The sequence below is a fragment of the Myxocyprinus asiaticus genome, chromosome 45 (assembly GCF_019703515.2).
Source record: "Myxocyprinus asiaticus isolate MX2 ecotype Aquarium Trade chromosome 45, UBuf_Myxa_2, whole genome shotgun sequence".
Taxonomy (NCBI): domain Eukaryota; kingdom Metazoa; phylum Chordata; class Actinopteri; order Cypriniformes; family Catostomidae; genus Myxocyprinus; species Myxocyprinus asiaticus.
The window spans coordinates 29911159-29925747 of NC_059388.1; the positions used below are offsets into that span (position 1 = coordinate 29911159).

A 14589-nucleotide genomic window follows, 5' to 3' on the forward strand; every position below is an offset into this window, starting at 1 on the left:
TAGCGAATTTGTCAGAGCAACGTCAGCGTAACTAATTAATATTCATGACCTACCCTTTCGCCATTGGCTGTCTGTTCGTACAGCGACGTACGTAATACTCGTCACTGATGAAGTGGCAGTGATGGAGTCTAATGCGGAATCAACACTCCTGAAAGATGGTAATTCACTTTTAAAATATACTTTCTTCTTGATTTCTCTCTAAGCTTGTATTTATACTGTGGGCAGGCAGATTAATCACCCCGAGTGATCTTGAGCTACAATAACAGCACAGTAACACAGTAGTCTGTATGATCAGTCACTGTTTCTAATGTAAGTGGATCTCTTAATGTGCTCAGCTGTCATGTGTTTTATAAATGTCATTTAACTTGTCAATTTCCAGAGTGCTATGCTGATTTTCTTAAAGAGGAATTCGATGTAAAGACATACACAGCTCAAGCTATTCATCATGCAGTCATTGCAGAACAGCTGGCAAAGCTGGCAGAGGGCATCAGTCAGCTGGACAAAGAGTTGCACAGTCAGGTGAATTGCTCCTGTCACTTGGTGTCCTGTAATAATAATCTGTATTTTATGGTATATTGCACATTGCACAAAATCCTATATTTATACCCTGTATATGCTGCTGTCGTATTGATGTTGTAATAGCTGTCTGTGCCTGTATTGATTTACACTAGCCAGCCATGTGGCAATAAATATTATATTCTATTCTATTCATGCAGTATCAGAGGCGCTTCATATATCTTGCATATAACATTACTATTGCTTTCATACTTTGTGGAAATATCTCTAAGCACCAGGCTGATAAAACAAATTTAACTAGTCATTAAATGCAATGTTATTATGAAATATTGTTTATGTTTATGATGACAGGTTGTGGCCAGACATGAGGATCTACTGGCTCAGGCTACAGGAATCGAGTCTCTTGAAGGTAAGGTCTCATTTCCTGCTTCACATTTGAATTGATCTTTTGCCATCAGTTGCATCAAGTTTATATGTTTGACGTGGGGGAAAACAAATCAATATCTGATCAGTTGATCTGAATCTGATCAAATCAATTGTGAAACATTTAACCCTCCTATTGTGTTCAGGTCATTTTTGACCCGGGAGAGATCAATAATCATCTGCAAATCCCACATAGTTTTTAGTAAAGGGACCAAACTTTGTGACTTTGTCAAGGCTGTCAAAATGAACTTAAATAATTACAAAAAAAATAATACATGTATATATATAACCATTTAAAACAAATTATTATGCGGATCAGTTTTGACACGGGCATCAACTGTGGCTTTACACAATGTTATTAATAGCAGATTTTTTTTTGTACATTTATGAATTAGATATTTCTTAAAAATACTTTACTTTGGGGGCCTGGGTAGCTCAGTGAGTATTGACGCTGACTGTCACCCCTGGCGTCGTGAGTTCGAATCCAGGGCGTGCTGAGTGACTCCAGCCAGGTCTGCTAAGCAACCAAATTGGCCCTGTTGCTAGGGAGGTTAGAGTCGCATGGGGTAACCTCCTCGTGGTCGTGATTAGTGGTTCTCACTCTCAATGGGGCGTGTGTTAAGTTGTGTGTGGATCGCGGAGAGTAGCATGAGCCTCCACATGCTGTGAGTCTCCGCGGTGTCATGCACAACGAGTCACGTAATAAGATGCACGGATTGACGGTCTCAGAAGCGGAGGCAACTGAGACTTGTCCTCCGCCACCCGGATTGAGGTGAGTAACTGCACCACCACGAGGACCTACTAAGTAGTGGGAATTGGGCATTCCAAATTGGGAGCATAAGCCCCTTTCACATAGAGATCCTGGGATGAATCCTGGAAAAGTAGTTCCGGCAACTGTTCTGGCACTGCGAGATGTTGTTCATTCACACTGCCCAAACTTTTCCGTAATCTGTGCTCGCATTCACACACATCCCAGAAAAAAATCCCATAAAGACAAAAGTGACATCACGATGTGTCGTCTAACGTACAGCATCTTGAGTTTACTGATAACCGCATCTTTTCTCTCGAGAAGCCCGCTCTTTCATCGTCTTGTTAACAAGTTAATTGCGGTACAACTAAACTAACAGTTAATATAATCTTATGCGCGGATGGCGAGTATCTCCCCGGTCCCTGTATGAGATTTGCATGATAGTTAATTTTATTGATTTTATGCCGGCAGTTAGGTCTACTTTTATAAATAGTTCATAAGATCATTTTTGTTTTGTTTGATGTTAATTGTTTTTGTGTTATTGGCTGCTGTCTACCAACTGAAATACCTTCCAAGAACAATAAAGATTGAAAGTGAAAGTGATAATGGTCAAAAAATAATAATGATAAAAATCGCAGTATCAAGGTGCCTTGCAATATTATTAACATTAAATAATAGAAAAATTATATTGAAAAAAAAAATAGAATAATTTTCCCTGCAACAGTTAAGTTGTGCATTTGAGTAATAAAAATAAAGAAAACTAACTACACCGACAAGGTAAAACTATACTTTTGTTCTTCAGACATCAGCATTTATTACAATCAAAAATGATTATTAATTTGCTGTTTATTTGTTGTTAGTGTTTTTGCACTAGTGCTGCCATTTATTTGGCACTTTTAAACTCAGTTTTTTAAAAAGTACTTTACAAATAAAATATATGAATAATATACACATTGTACACTTACTGTTGTGCTGCGATTAAGCATTGAGAAGTCTCGAGGCAAATGTCATCTTTTCAATCTTGATTTCTACAAGCTGTAAAATTGAAAATAAAAGCTATATATGCAGAAAAACAGAAATGTATCAATGTGTTGGGGAAATAGCAATAAATACATTTTCTGTATTACACCTAAAAAGCTATATTGAGTCATTACAAATCTTAAAATGTGTCCTGTATCTGGTTGTTTCATATGTAAGGGGGTTTATCATTTATTAGCTTATACCAACTGTATTTAATGCACTTTTTTTGTTTTTCAAACAATGTACAAACTGGGTAACCATCATCAATATTTTACCCAAAGTATTCCTACATCGTGGACTTCAACTGCACCATACATGAGGAGGAAATAAAGTTCAGGTTCCGACATTCGGTGTGCTGCGCTCTGATTAAACATGTATTTATTTTATCACGTCAGGTTTATGATGCTGTAAATGTAGCCGATTGTTTCTTAATTTGAGTAATATTTACAATGGAAACGTTCATTTCTTTTCTTGTGTATTTCAAAACAAATCCTGAGTCACACAATGCTGTGAATGAAAAATAAATGTCAACGGTTTATGACAACCGTATGTTTTTTTAAACAGCGGTACACTGTGAAACGGTTGAATCTCTATTCCGCACACAAACTTTCTCCTTCATGGTAAATACATCATCACTACAACACACACCCTTCACGGTCTCGGCTCTGCTTTTGTTCACACAGACACGTCCCGGGATTGATCCTGGCAATGTTACTAGGGTCTGATCCTGGGATCAAACTTTATGGCATTCCGGCTCTGGCTTGCATTCACACAGAAGGCTCCACGGCATTGATCCCGGCAATATCCCGGGATCAGAGCCCAGTGTCAGTGAGCTTATACAGTCTCACACACACGCAACAGACTTAACAGATGTTATAAACATGACAAATAGAATATATCAAAAGGAACAACTGTCTAAAGGATGTGTGGCAAGAGAAAATGTTCAATCCTTAAAAGAGGAAATGTCCACATTTTACTCTGCAGCCACATTCAGACTGATCTGATGACGAACCAGCTGGCAGCAAACTCAAATATTAACATTTGGCAGTTCATGCAAGTAAACGGAATTAATTTGGTTTAAAAACATTGAAAAGAAGTATTGATGATGTATAGTTGTGATGTACTGTTGATTTGATGCTGTTTAGTTAGAAAAAGAATATGTTGGTTTCATAGATTTTGACTACTGCATTGTTTTGAGCAGTTATTAGTTAAGAGTTAATAGGAAATGTATTCAAATTACTAGTAATTCTCATATTAGATATTGATATACATTTAGATTAAAACCATTGGGTTATGAATGTTTTATAAGCTTAAATTCCACCGGGTCAAAATTGACCCGCTAATGCAAAAGGGTGTATTCAGATACTGAATGCAATAGGAGGGTTAAAAATTCAAATGTGAAGAATTGTCATATAGATGCAAATGCACATGCAACATCACAGCTTCCCAGCAGGGGGATCTATTGCAACATCTATCACACTTCCAAAATGTTTGTGGTTTTGCTCTTCTGTCAACGGAATTACAGATTTTTCTGTTTTCATGCAGGTGTCTTACAAATGATGCATGCTAGGATTGCAGCTCTGCAGAGTGCTGTGGACAGGTAAATGACTCCAGTAAAGGCATTAAAATATCCATGTTTTTACGAGGTGCTGTAGTAGTCACCGCATGATTAAGGGTTGAGGTTAAAAAAGGTCGGGAGACCCTACAGTAAGCACTCATTCAGAATTTGTTTGATTTTTTTTTTATTCAAACATTTCTGAAAAACAAAATACAATTTCTCTATGGTTTTGCTTTCTCAGGATAAGGACCAAAATCGTCGACCCTTACAATAAGATTGTGGCACGGACTGCCCAGCTCGCCCACTTACAGGTGATTACTGTTAAGTAAAGCTGTTTGGCTCATCTCATCTCTTTCTAACCCTGGATATTCCTGCAGAGACAAGGAGATTGGCTGTCTGCCGAACTATTACTTCTTGATTGTCTTGCTTTACAAACACTGTGATTTCCATGTTTACTGGCTCGACATCTGATATAGATACAGCCCAGCCTTCACACTTGTTTGCAGTCAAGTCAGATTTTGTAATACATCCGAGATGGTGAAAATAAACGCATGCAGACAAAGAGAAAATAATTCTGACCGAATAGATGTTTTTGGATATTGATTTAGGATATCCTGCTGTCACTTCAAAACAAACAAACAAAACAAACTAAATTGGTTTCCAAAAGGTAAAATTAGTATAATCTTGGATTTGTCACCTATTAAAGGAATAGTTCACCCCAAAATTCTGTTATTATTTATATACTCTCATGCCGTTCTATAACACTCTCCTGTTATTTTAGAGTCTTCACATGGCTCTTTTACATACAGTGACAGCTCAAAGTTCAAAAAGCACTGTAAAAGTAGTTCATACGACCTGGGTGCTATATTCCAAGTCTTCTGACGTCATGTAATAGCAAGTTACCGAGTCCCTCCGTAGCTCTTAAATCTATTTAGAATAACTGTTGTACTGTAGGAATGCATGTTGCATATATGTTGATACCCTAGTTGCCTGTGTCTCCGCAAAGTGCATTTGTTGGGTAATAATACCTGTGCTCCACTGTGGTACTGTATTATTATCTGAAGGTTGCATTAAGGCTCTCCAGGCAGCTTTTACCATGTTTACATGATGTTGTCATGAGTAAAGCTTGAAGCCTGGGAAAAAAAAATAATAAAAATCAATCTGTCCGGAAAGGATGGTTCCCTATCACTCCATCAGTCACACAGCTGCGTGAAAACTAGTGGCCCACACGACACGTCCTGTGGATTTACAGGGTCTTCCGTCCCTGTTTCTAGTGGCTTTAGGGAATTGTTATTAAATCCAATTAAAATCCAATCCTATCCAATTTGTTTCTTATCCTATATCTATTTATCTATTTTCATTATTTTGTATTATTAGTATCTCTGTCTTGTTGCTGTACTGTATTGTTGTGCACTGGAAGCTCCTGTCACCAAGACAAATTCCTTGTATGTTTTAGCATATATAGATTAAATATGCATTAAATAGCATTCATAGATTAAATATGAATGAAATACAACTGTGGAAAGGTCAGGGTGATTATGAAATACTCTTTTTGTTCTCAAAACCTTTTGCTACCATGTTTGTTTTCATGTGTGGCTTTATTGTAGTGTTAAAACACATATTAACGTTTGTTTATCTTAACAGCAGCACCATCATAAGCTAGTGATTCGATAGTGGTTTGCTCACATTGTTTTAATGCAGTTGTAGTTAATATATTTGTATGGGAAAATGGGTAGTTGTAAAACATTTTTTACTACAGTGAATATTTCACCTGATGCGATTATTTAAAAAAAAAAAAGAAAGTCTGTTTATTGTTCAGAACCGTTTGCATAGTTTTTAAAATACCAGACTTTCAGTAATCTTATTCCCAAACAAATGACTCTAAACGAACCGGTTCTCTTGAATCTACAGTACAAAACATACAGCCCAACCAGTGTAGTCTGATTCCTGAACGAATGACACTAACTAAACAGGTATGAATCGGTTCTTTTGAATCTACAGCACGAAACAAACAGCGCAACCAGTGTAGTCTGATTCCCAAATGAATTACTCTAAACTAACCAGTTCTTTTGAATCTACAGTGCAAAACATACAGTGCAACCAGTGAAGTATGATTCCCGAACAAATGACTCTAAACGAACCGGTCCTTTTGAATCTACAGCACGAAACATACAGTGTAACCAGTGTAGTCTGATTCCCGAACGAATGACTCTAAACGAACCGGTTCTTTTGAATCTACAGCACGAAACATACAGCGTAACCAGTGTAGTCTGATTCCCGAATGAATGACTCTAAACGAACCGGTTCTTTTGAATCTACAGCACGAAACATACAGCGTAACCAGTGTAGTCTGATTCCCGAATGAATGACTCTAAACGAACCGGTTCTTTTGAATCTACAGCTCAAAACAAACAGTGCGAATAGTGTAGTCTGATTGCAGAACGAATGACTCTAAACGAACCGATTCTTTTGAATCTACAGCTCAAAACAAACAGTGCGAACAGTGTAGTCTGACTGCAGAACGAATGACTCTAAACGAACCGGTTCTTTTGAATCTACAGCACGAAACATACAGCGTAACCAGTGTAGTTTGATTCCCGAACGAATGACTCTAAACGAACCGGTTCTTTTGAATCTACAGCTCAAAACAAACACTGCGAACAGTGTAGTCTGATTGCAGAACGAATGACTCTAAATAAACAATGTTTTTAATATACAGCGAGTTGTTGTCACACTATATGGAGCAAGTTGTCACAATTGTAACCTGCTTTTTACTGACACCATTGTGTGAAATATGAAATACTATGTAAAAAGTAACAAGTCTCTTCACATGTGACAACTTGCCCCCACTTGACGTGTGGGAAAAATACTGTTGTCTTGAGAACACCATTCAGCCTTTCATTTTTCTCACCCTGGTGTCCTCTACTGTTAGTAGAGTTTTATGTTCGTGTTAGACGATATTTGATGGCACAGACAGATTCAGAAGTGTTGGACAGTGTATGTTCTTTCTGTGTCTGTCCCATCGATGCCACACATTTAGAATAAGAGCAGACCTGACGATTGGGACACAGCTGGATTTTTTTTTCTCTCTCGCTTTTGTAATTTTTCTTTCACAGTATCTGATGTTCTGTCACTCCCGGATAAAGTAATCACACACACACACACACACACACACAGTCACAGATGTGTCTTTGTACCTTTAGGATGGTTAAGCTGCACCTATTTACTGAAACCCAAAAAAACCTGACCTCTCTGTGTCCTTCATGTGACGGCTGTCTGCCCACAGGCTTTCATCGTCATACTATACTGAACGTGTGGCTTTGTCAAGTGTTTCAGGACAAATGCTCTGGCAGAAGAGTGTTTCTCATTTCTTTTACAATATGGGAACCAAATCTTAAACTCATGATTATACGTCTGTGAAATGCCTTGATAGATTATTCTAGAAGTCTTAAAAGAACCCTTTAAGGTGATAGAGATTTCTCTTTGGTTTAATTAAGAAGTCCAATCCAAAATTGATTAAAGCACCACTTGTAATTTAGTTCTAAATATATAAACCAAGCTTTGTGTAAAAACAAATGGTTGTAATCCGAAAGGTAAATAAAATAAATAGTTATTCTTTTTTCATTACTGTAATGCCAGAAAAATATATTATTTAAATTGTAATCCTAAAGGCATAGGAAATAGTTATTTGTTCGGTTTTCATTACAGTAAATTAAGTAATTATACATCATGGTAGTATTTTGTATTTTGATAGTACTGCCTTCAGTTTATGTTGATTTCAATAAAAACTAAATAATTGTATTACTTCTAAATAAAGATAATCATTCTTTTATCTTACTTTTGGAAATCTAATGAGAATCACCATTGAAATTGAAGTTACAGTAATGTAAAATTAGGGTGAAAATCTGCTCAATTGTCTTGAGAATAATGCAAAACAATATATGATTTGTTTTTATTTTTATTTTTTTATTTACAGGGTGAAATGTGGCATGGACTTGTTTTTGTTAGAATCCCAACTATAATTTTCTCAATTACTTATGGAAGCCCTGAACCGCAAGGTGAAAAAAAAATTTCACTTAGTTTTACCTACTTTTTTAGGTGTTTTAGTGCCTTCCTGAGCTTATGTTCTTTTTTTCCCCACCAAAAAAATGTATCAAATTTTTTTTTGCTCAGAATTTTTTTAATCTTCTTTTTTTTATTCTCATAAAGAGAATAAAAAACGTGATTTTTTTTTTTTTTTGTTTATTTTTTTTGCTTTTTGTTTCTATTTAATATTTATATTATTTTTTTTTTATTTACAGGGTGAAATGTGGCCTGGACTTGTTTTCATTAGATTCCCAACCATAATTTTCACCAAAATATAAATTAATAACTTACGGAAGCCCTGAAACGCAAGGTGAAAAAAATCATTTAGTGATTTTTAAAAAAAAATGTTTTTTGGTGTGTTAGTGCCTTCCTGAGCCTATGTCCTTTTTTACCCCACCAAAAACATTTTATCTGATTTTTTTTTCTCAGAATTTCTTTTTTTTCTAAAATGATTTTTTTTTCTCAGAATTTCTTTTTTTTTATCCTCAAAAAGAAAGACTTGAGAATTTTTTTTCTTGCTAGCTAACAAAATCTTTTGCTGAGAAGGTGACAGAATGAAGGTCATCAGACAAGCATAAACGACTGCAGTTGTGACAACGAATGCATAATGAAACATGTAATCTGAGGTATATTCATTCGATTGTGAGATTTCATGTATTCGAAGACTCTCTAACATTATATATGTTTCTTAATTAAGATTTGCAAAACATTGTTGTTATTGTAACTATAAATTTATATATCAGCAGAGAAAATACCACAGACATCCCGTCACCTTGTCAGCATAAGATTTCATGCCTATTGATAGTGGCACACTTGATGGCCGAGGTTGGTACCACATGCTAATTGTTAGCTAGCAAGAAAAAAAAAATCAAGGAGACAAAAAAATCAGCGAAAATTTTTTTTTTTTTTTCAAGAACAAAAAAAAAATTTTGCCCAAGGAAAAATAAAATGTGGAGAGAATTATTATTATTATTATTATTATTATTATTTTTGTAGGACATATGATGCCTTATAAGACGCCTAAGAAATATTTTTACCAAGTGATTTTTTTCTTTCACCTTGCGGTTCAGAGCTTCTGTAGTTACTACTGTAAAACCATGAAAAATTGCTAAAATTAATACAAGATTTTTCAGAATATTTATTTTGAAGACATTCTTTTTTTATGACAGTGGTGGCTAATACAAAACTAAAAGTAGTGGCTAAAACATGTATATGTATATATATATATATATATGTATATATATGTGTGTGTGTGTGTGTGTGCTAACTAGTAACTATGATAATTTTATGGAAACTGTTCAATTTGATTTGAGATTTGAGACTGATCATTGGTAGGATATGTTCTGTGCTTTACTTGCTCAGGTTATGTTAGGCCTTCATTTTATTAACATATCTTTGACAAACATCTCATTCTTTCTGTCAGGTGGCGTGTGACCTGTTGAGAAGAATTATCCGCATTCTGTACCTGAGCAAACGACTGCACGGGCAACTGCAGGGGGGCAGCAGAGAGATCACCAAAGCTGCCCAGAGCCTCAATGAACTGGGTGAGTGATCCATCACGACCAGCGTCCACTTCACTGTCCCTCATGTCCTTCAAAACATTCAATCACAATAAAACACTTGGCAGGAGTGGTGGCACTTTAACTCCTTTGTGTTTATTGGGTTATATCACTTTCACCATCAGAATCCAAACTGGTTTTGCCGATTGTTTTGTAGGCATGAAGGACTTTTCACATATGATTTTGATTTCAAATATTACATTTTGCACACCTGAAGTGCTATAAAGTGCTACTTTTTCCAGGTCAGCCCGGTTTTTGTGGCCTAAATGTTGTGCTGAGTTCGCAGTGCAGGTGTGAGAACTGTCGGAAACCGGTTCTGGAATTGTCTGGCCTGCTTTGGAGATATTTTAGGTTGTGCGCCGGGTAAAAACCCTCTTGATTAATGTCTGACCTGAATAGCGTTTACTTCAGCGCCGATAGTGACCAGAGTGCATTATATTAATCTCAGAGAGCTTAAAGTCAACATGAAATCAAAACTGACCCCATTTACTTTCTAAATACACATTCCCGGCCCTATTGTGAAATCTTTAATCAAAATGTAATATGATGTCTTAGTGTTCAACCCTTCACCTCCAACCACTTGTTAATCTTCACCATCCAATCAATTCCCAATTGATAAAACCAAGCCCCTTCTCTAAAAATTGTTTTTTTTATTGTTGAATATCCATGAATGCGTCACATATCGGGTTTCATGTTGACTTTAAGGGTGTTGAACATAATGTTGCTCAGTAATTTCAGAAGCACACCAATCTACTGTCTGGAATTCATGCGGTTGTGGACATCATCTGAAATACAAAACTTGTTTTCGGTTCTGGGTTTCATTGGCTATAATATCAGATTCATATCGACCCATACTCTGTGACCCCAGTGTTATATTTGCTCAGATGTCGTATGGACCGATAACCAGCACAATGCAAATTCAGTGTGCTCTTTTTCCAAGCTGGAAGTCTCACAGTAAACACAAGGCTTCATTATTATGTCGCAGGCCCTCTAGGATAGATTCCAGTGAATATCAGCGAGGTACTTTTCCACGGTTTATATTTGCATATTGTTCTCGAGTAAAGCTAAATGAGTGCAGACGTACAGTAGTTTCCCATTGTGCATTTGGAGGGCGCAGATTTTTACGTTCCCTACTTGCATATGTATATGCTGTGACCAGAAATACTAAGTATTCCTGTCTGTTTCTATTATTCATTCTCAAACAGTACGTATATACTGTAAATAGTTGTGTTTAAAAAAAACTAGTGGGCTGCCTACCTAGACAGCATTTTAAAACATAGGCAAACTTCCGATGCAAAGGCTGTTTCAAAGTATACTTATATTTCATTAAACTCGATATGAAAACAAATTTTGTTAAAATGGGTTGTGAATGGCATTTCATGTTGACGTTATATGTATCAGAAAGTGTGGCTAAAATAGTTTATTCGAATTAAAAATTGACTATATTATCCAAACTCTTTGTGATTTTATTTATTATTTTATTTTATCCCCTTTTCTCCCAATTTGGAATGCCCAATTCCCACTACTTAGTAGGTCCTCGTGGTGGTGCAGTTACTCACCTCAATCCGGGTGGTGGAGGACAAGTCTCAGTTGCCTCCACTTCTGAGACCGTCAATCCGTGCATCTTATCACGTGACTCGTTGTGCATGACACCGCGGAGACTCACAGAACGGGAGGCTCATGCTACTCTCCGCAATCCACGCACAACTTACCATGCGCCCCATTGAGAGCAAGAACCACTAATCGTGACCACGAGGAGGTTACCCCATGTGACTCTACCCTCCCTAGCAACCAGGCCAATTTGGTTGCTTAGGAGACCTGGCTGGAGTCACTCAGCACACCTTGGATTCGAACTCGTGACTCCAGGGGTGGTAGTCAGCGTCAGTACTCGCAGAGCTACCCAGGCCCCCTCTGTGCGCTTTTGTGCTTATTAGAATATCGTGTAGTTAGCTTAGCAACATGCTAACATCAAACTGTATTTAAATTATTTGCTCTTGTGCGCTTCATGTGAAAAGTGCTATTTGTTTGTCGTATGGAGTTGCTGCTTTTTGGTAGTTGTTAACGTATTACTGTGTATGTAAACATTTAAACCCTTATACTCTGGTGCATTTTTAGGCTGCTGTCCGCAATTTTTCACACTTAAATTTAAGAGCTCACCATTCACACATACTGTGGACTAATTGCAAAAAAATTGGTCTAATTTTCAGAGACCCCCCCCAAATAAAAAATAAAAAGAATCCAAGTATTCATAAATAATATTGTATGTGTTTATAATCTTGTGATAAATGGAATTTACTTTGTAAACATGTAATTCTGGTTCTGTTCTCTTGAAAAGTCGTATTTGATTCCACTAGATGGCAGCAAGCACTTGACAAAATATTTTTCTCTCTATCACATTCCACCACAACATACAGATCTGAAATGTAGGTGGCGCTCTAATGCATTTTAGCCCTCACAGATGTGCTCGTCCATAGACCTTCAGTCAAATTTTCAGTTCAAGCACCTCCTTCATTGTTTCATTGAATATCTTGGCATCTGAGTGGACTATAAGCTCAACCTAGGTGTCATTAGAAAGCTCAGATCCTCTCCTTCATGATGATATATAACATTTTATCATCAATAGTCAAAAATTGTTTTTCTGATGATTTGTTTTGCATGCTTTTACTTCTGGATGGCATATTTTGTTCTGGACATCTAAGATATATCATTGGATTACTCAGCCAAGCAAGCTCACAGACAAGTAAAAAATGGCTCATTTTTAGAAAACTCCCTAAGGTAAAAGCAGATATACAGCAGCAGTGATCAGTGCATAAAAGAGACGATTGTATTTGATGACTTACAGAAATCATATTTCATTCTGTGATTCTTTTGAAAATCTTTCGAACTGTGGTATTAGGGCAACAAAAAGGGACAGGCACATTCCTGAGAGTAAGAACTTTCATTTGATATATGACTTGCCCATTTATGTGCTATGTGAAGGACTTTTATTTTCATATAAATATTTCTACCCCATTACCTCTAGGGGTGCTAATTTTCAACGCGAATATTTTGAGGCCTTATTTTGTTATTTTAAGTAACATAAATGCAGAAGTGATTGTTATCTCTGAAAAGTTCAGATTCTAAGCATTAACGACACCCATTGTGTGTTGGTCAAGCAAGCAGTTACTAATTAAATTGATACATTTTTTAACACAAAGCGTCAAAATATGCCACAATATTTATTTATTATTATTTTAGCAACTCAAAAGCAAACATACAGCATATAGTATATCGATTTATTGTCTCTCTCAGGCAACATGCATAATAAATAATATGTACCCAAATACAACATACTTGGATGAAATCCATACAGTACAATTGCATTGCCTTTATTTATGAAATGTACAGTTATTTCAGAAATTAAGGCATTTTATCTCAATACAATAGCAATTTTGAGGTTTGCAACCCGACCCCGATGGGACTCGATAACCTGACGGGTTTCGGGCCGGGTTCGTTTTTCAAGTAGGACTTTGGGTTCGGGTTGGGTTTGCAATTAATGAAAAAATAAACAGGCTTACCGAACTTGTTTCTCTCACTCACAGACATGCACGAACGGACGAGTTAGGGGCAGTTCACACCGAACGTGTTTTCTGCATGCATCTGTTCTGTTTTCCCTTTATTTTCCTATGTAAACATATGCTGGACGAATGTCTTTGACATTTGCACCACGTCTCCCTTTTTCTTCAGCGTCACTCGCAGGACCGGCACATTTTAAACACCATCAAGTTAAAAAGAACTTGCATGTTTCCATTTTTGTGCTGCATCTAGATTGTTTTTAGCTCAGTTGTCACAAAGATTCAACATTCTGAACAAGTTCAGGCTGCATGGAGAATACTGTTGCATTGTTTCATTTTATTCCAGATTGTTCTGCACCAAGTGAAGTTTCAGTGCATTAATGGTAAATCAATGCTTTTTTCCCCTTTTGCTCTAGTGTTCTGAGGGGCTTCTGTGCCTTTTTAAAACTGTGTATGTTTACTGTTTCAGTACTGTTATGAATGTTGCCTATATGCTTACATAAAATACAGTCTATTGTAACAGTACTTGCTAGGAGAAGAAATTAGATAGTAAGTGATTTCGGGTTCGGGCTTAAAATCTGACGTTATCGTTCGGTCCGGGTAGGGTCGGGCCACACGTTCTCGGGTACGGGTCGGGTTTCATTTTAAGGCCCATGCAGACCTTTTCTGTGTACTCACAAAACGATGCAGACACACCGACGGAGAACTATAAATGCAAACCAACGTGTTGGTCACTACACGTAGCCTATGCAGTAGTTTCAACATAGAAGTATAAACCGGCCTTTAGGCAACCTGCACACTAAAGACGTGGTCACATTTACCTTTGCACAGAAGGTGTGGATGGATGTTGAGCATGTGTGAAGCCAGCAAAAAAAGAATTGCAATGGAGACTTTAAAAAACGTCCTCCATTACCACATACTTTGGAAAACAATGGCATTAGGAAATTGAAAACTGAGGTCATGTCCACACTAAGGCATTAATCCGGATACATTTGAAAATGCCGTTTTCGTTTCAAAACGCTCTCCGTCCACACTAGCATTTTCAAGCGTTTTCCAAAAGTTGCTCATCCAAACCGAAACGTCTGAAAACGCTTACGTCCCTGTACTGTGCATGAGTAAAATGTA

The 14589-nt window shown here is 36.9% G+C and overlaps 1 protein-coding gene across 2 annotated transcripts in view; it reads left to right on the plus strand.

Moving 5' to 3' along the window:
- The first annotated feature begins 96 nt into the window (after positions 1-96).
- Positions 97-14589, plus strand: part of cog5 (component of oligomeric golgi complex 5) — a 119365-nt gene continuing 104872 nt past the window's right edge. The window contains exons 1-6 of one of the 2 annotated variants that reach the window (XM_051688616.1): positions 97-158; positions 380-519; positions 868-925; positions 4253-4307; positions 4507-4576; positions 9775-9895. In XM_051688616.1, the coding sequence (XP_051544576.1) occupies positions 122-158; positions 380-519; positions 868-925; positions 4253-4307; positions 4507-4576; positions 9775-9895 (481 nt within the window). In that variant the 5' untranslated portion in view covers positions 97-121. Of the gene's footprint in view, positions 159-379; positions 520-867; positions 926-3693; positions 3765-4252; positions 4308-4506; positions 4577-9774; positions 9896-14589 lie in introns of those variants that run through there. The other variant, XM_051688617.1, reaches the window with a different exon arrangement.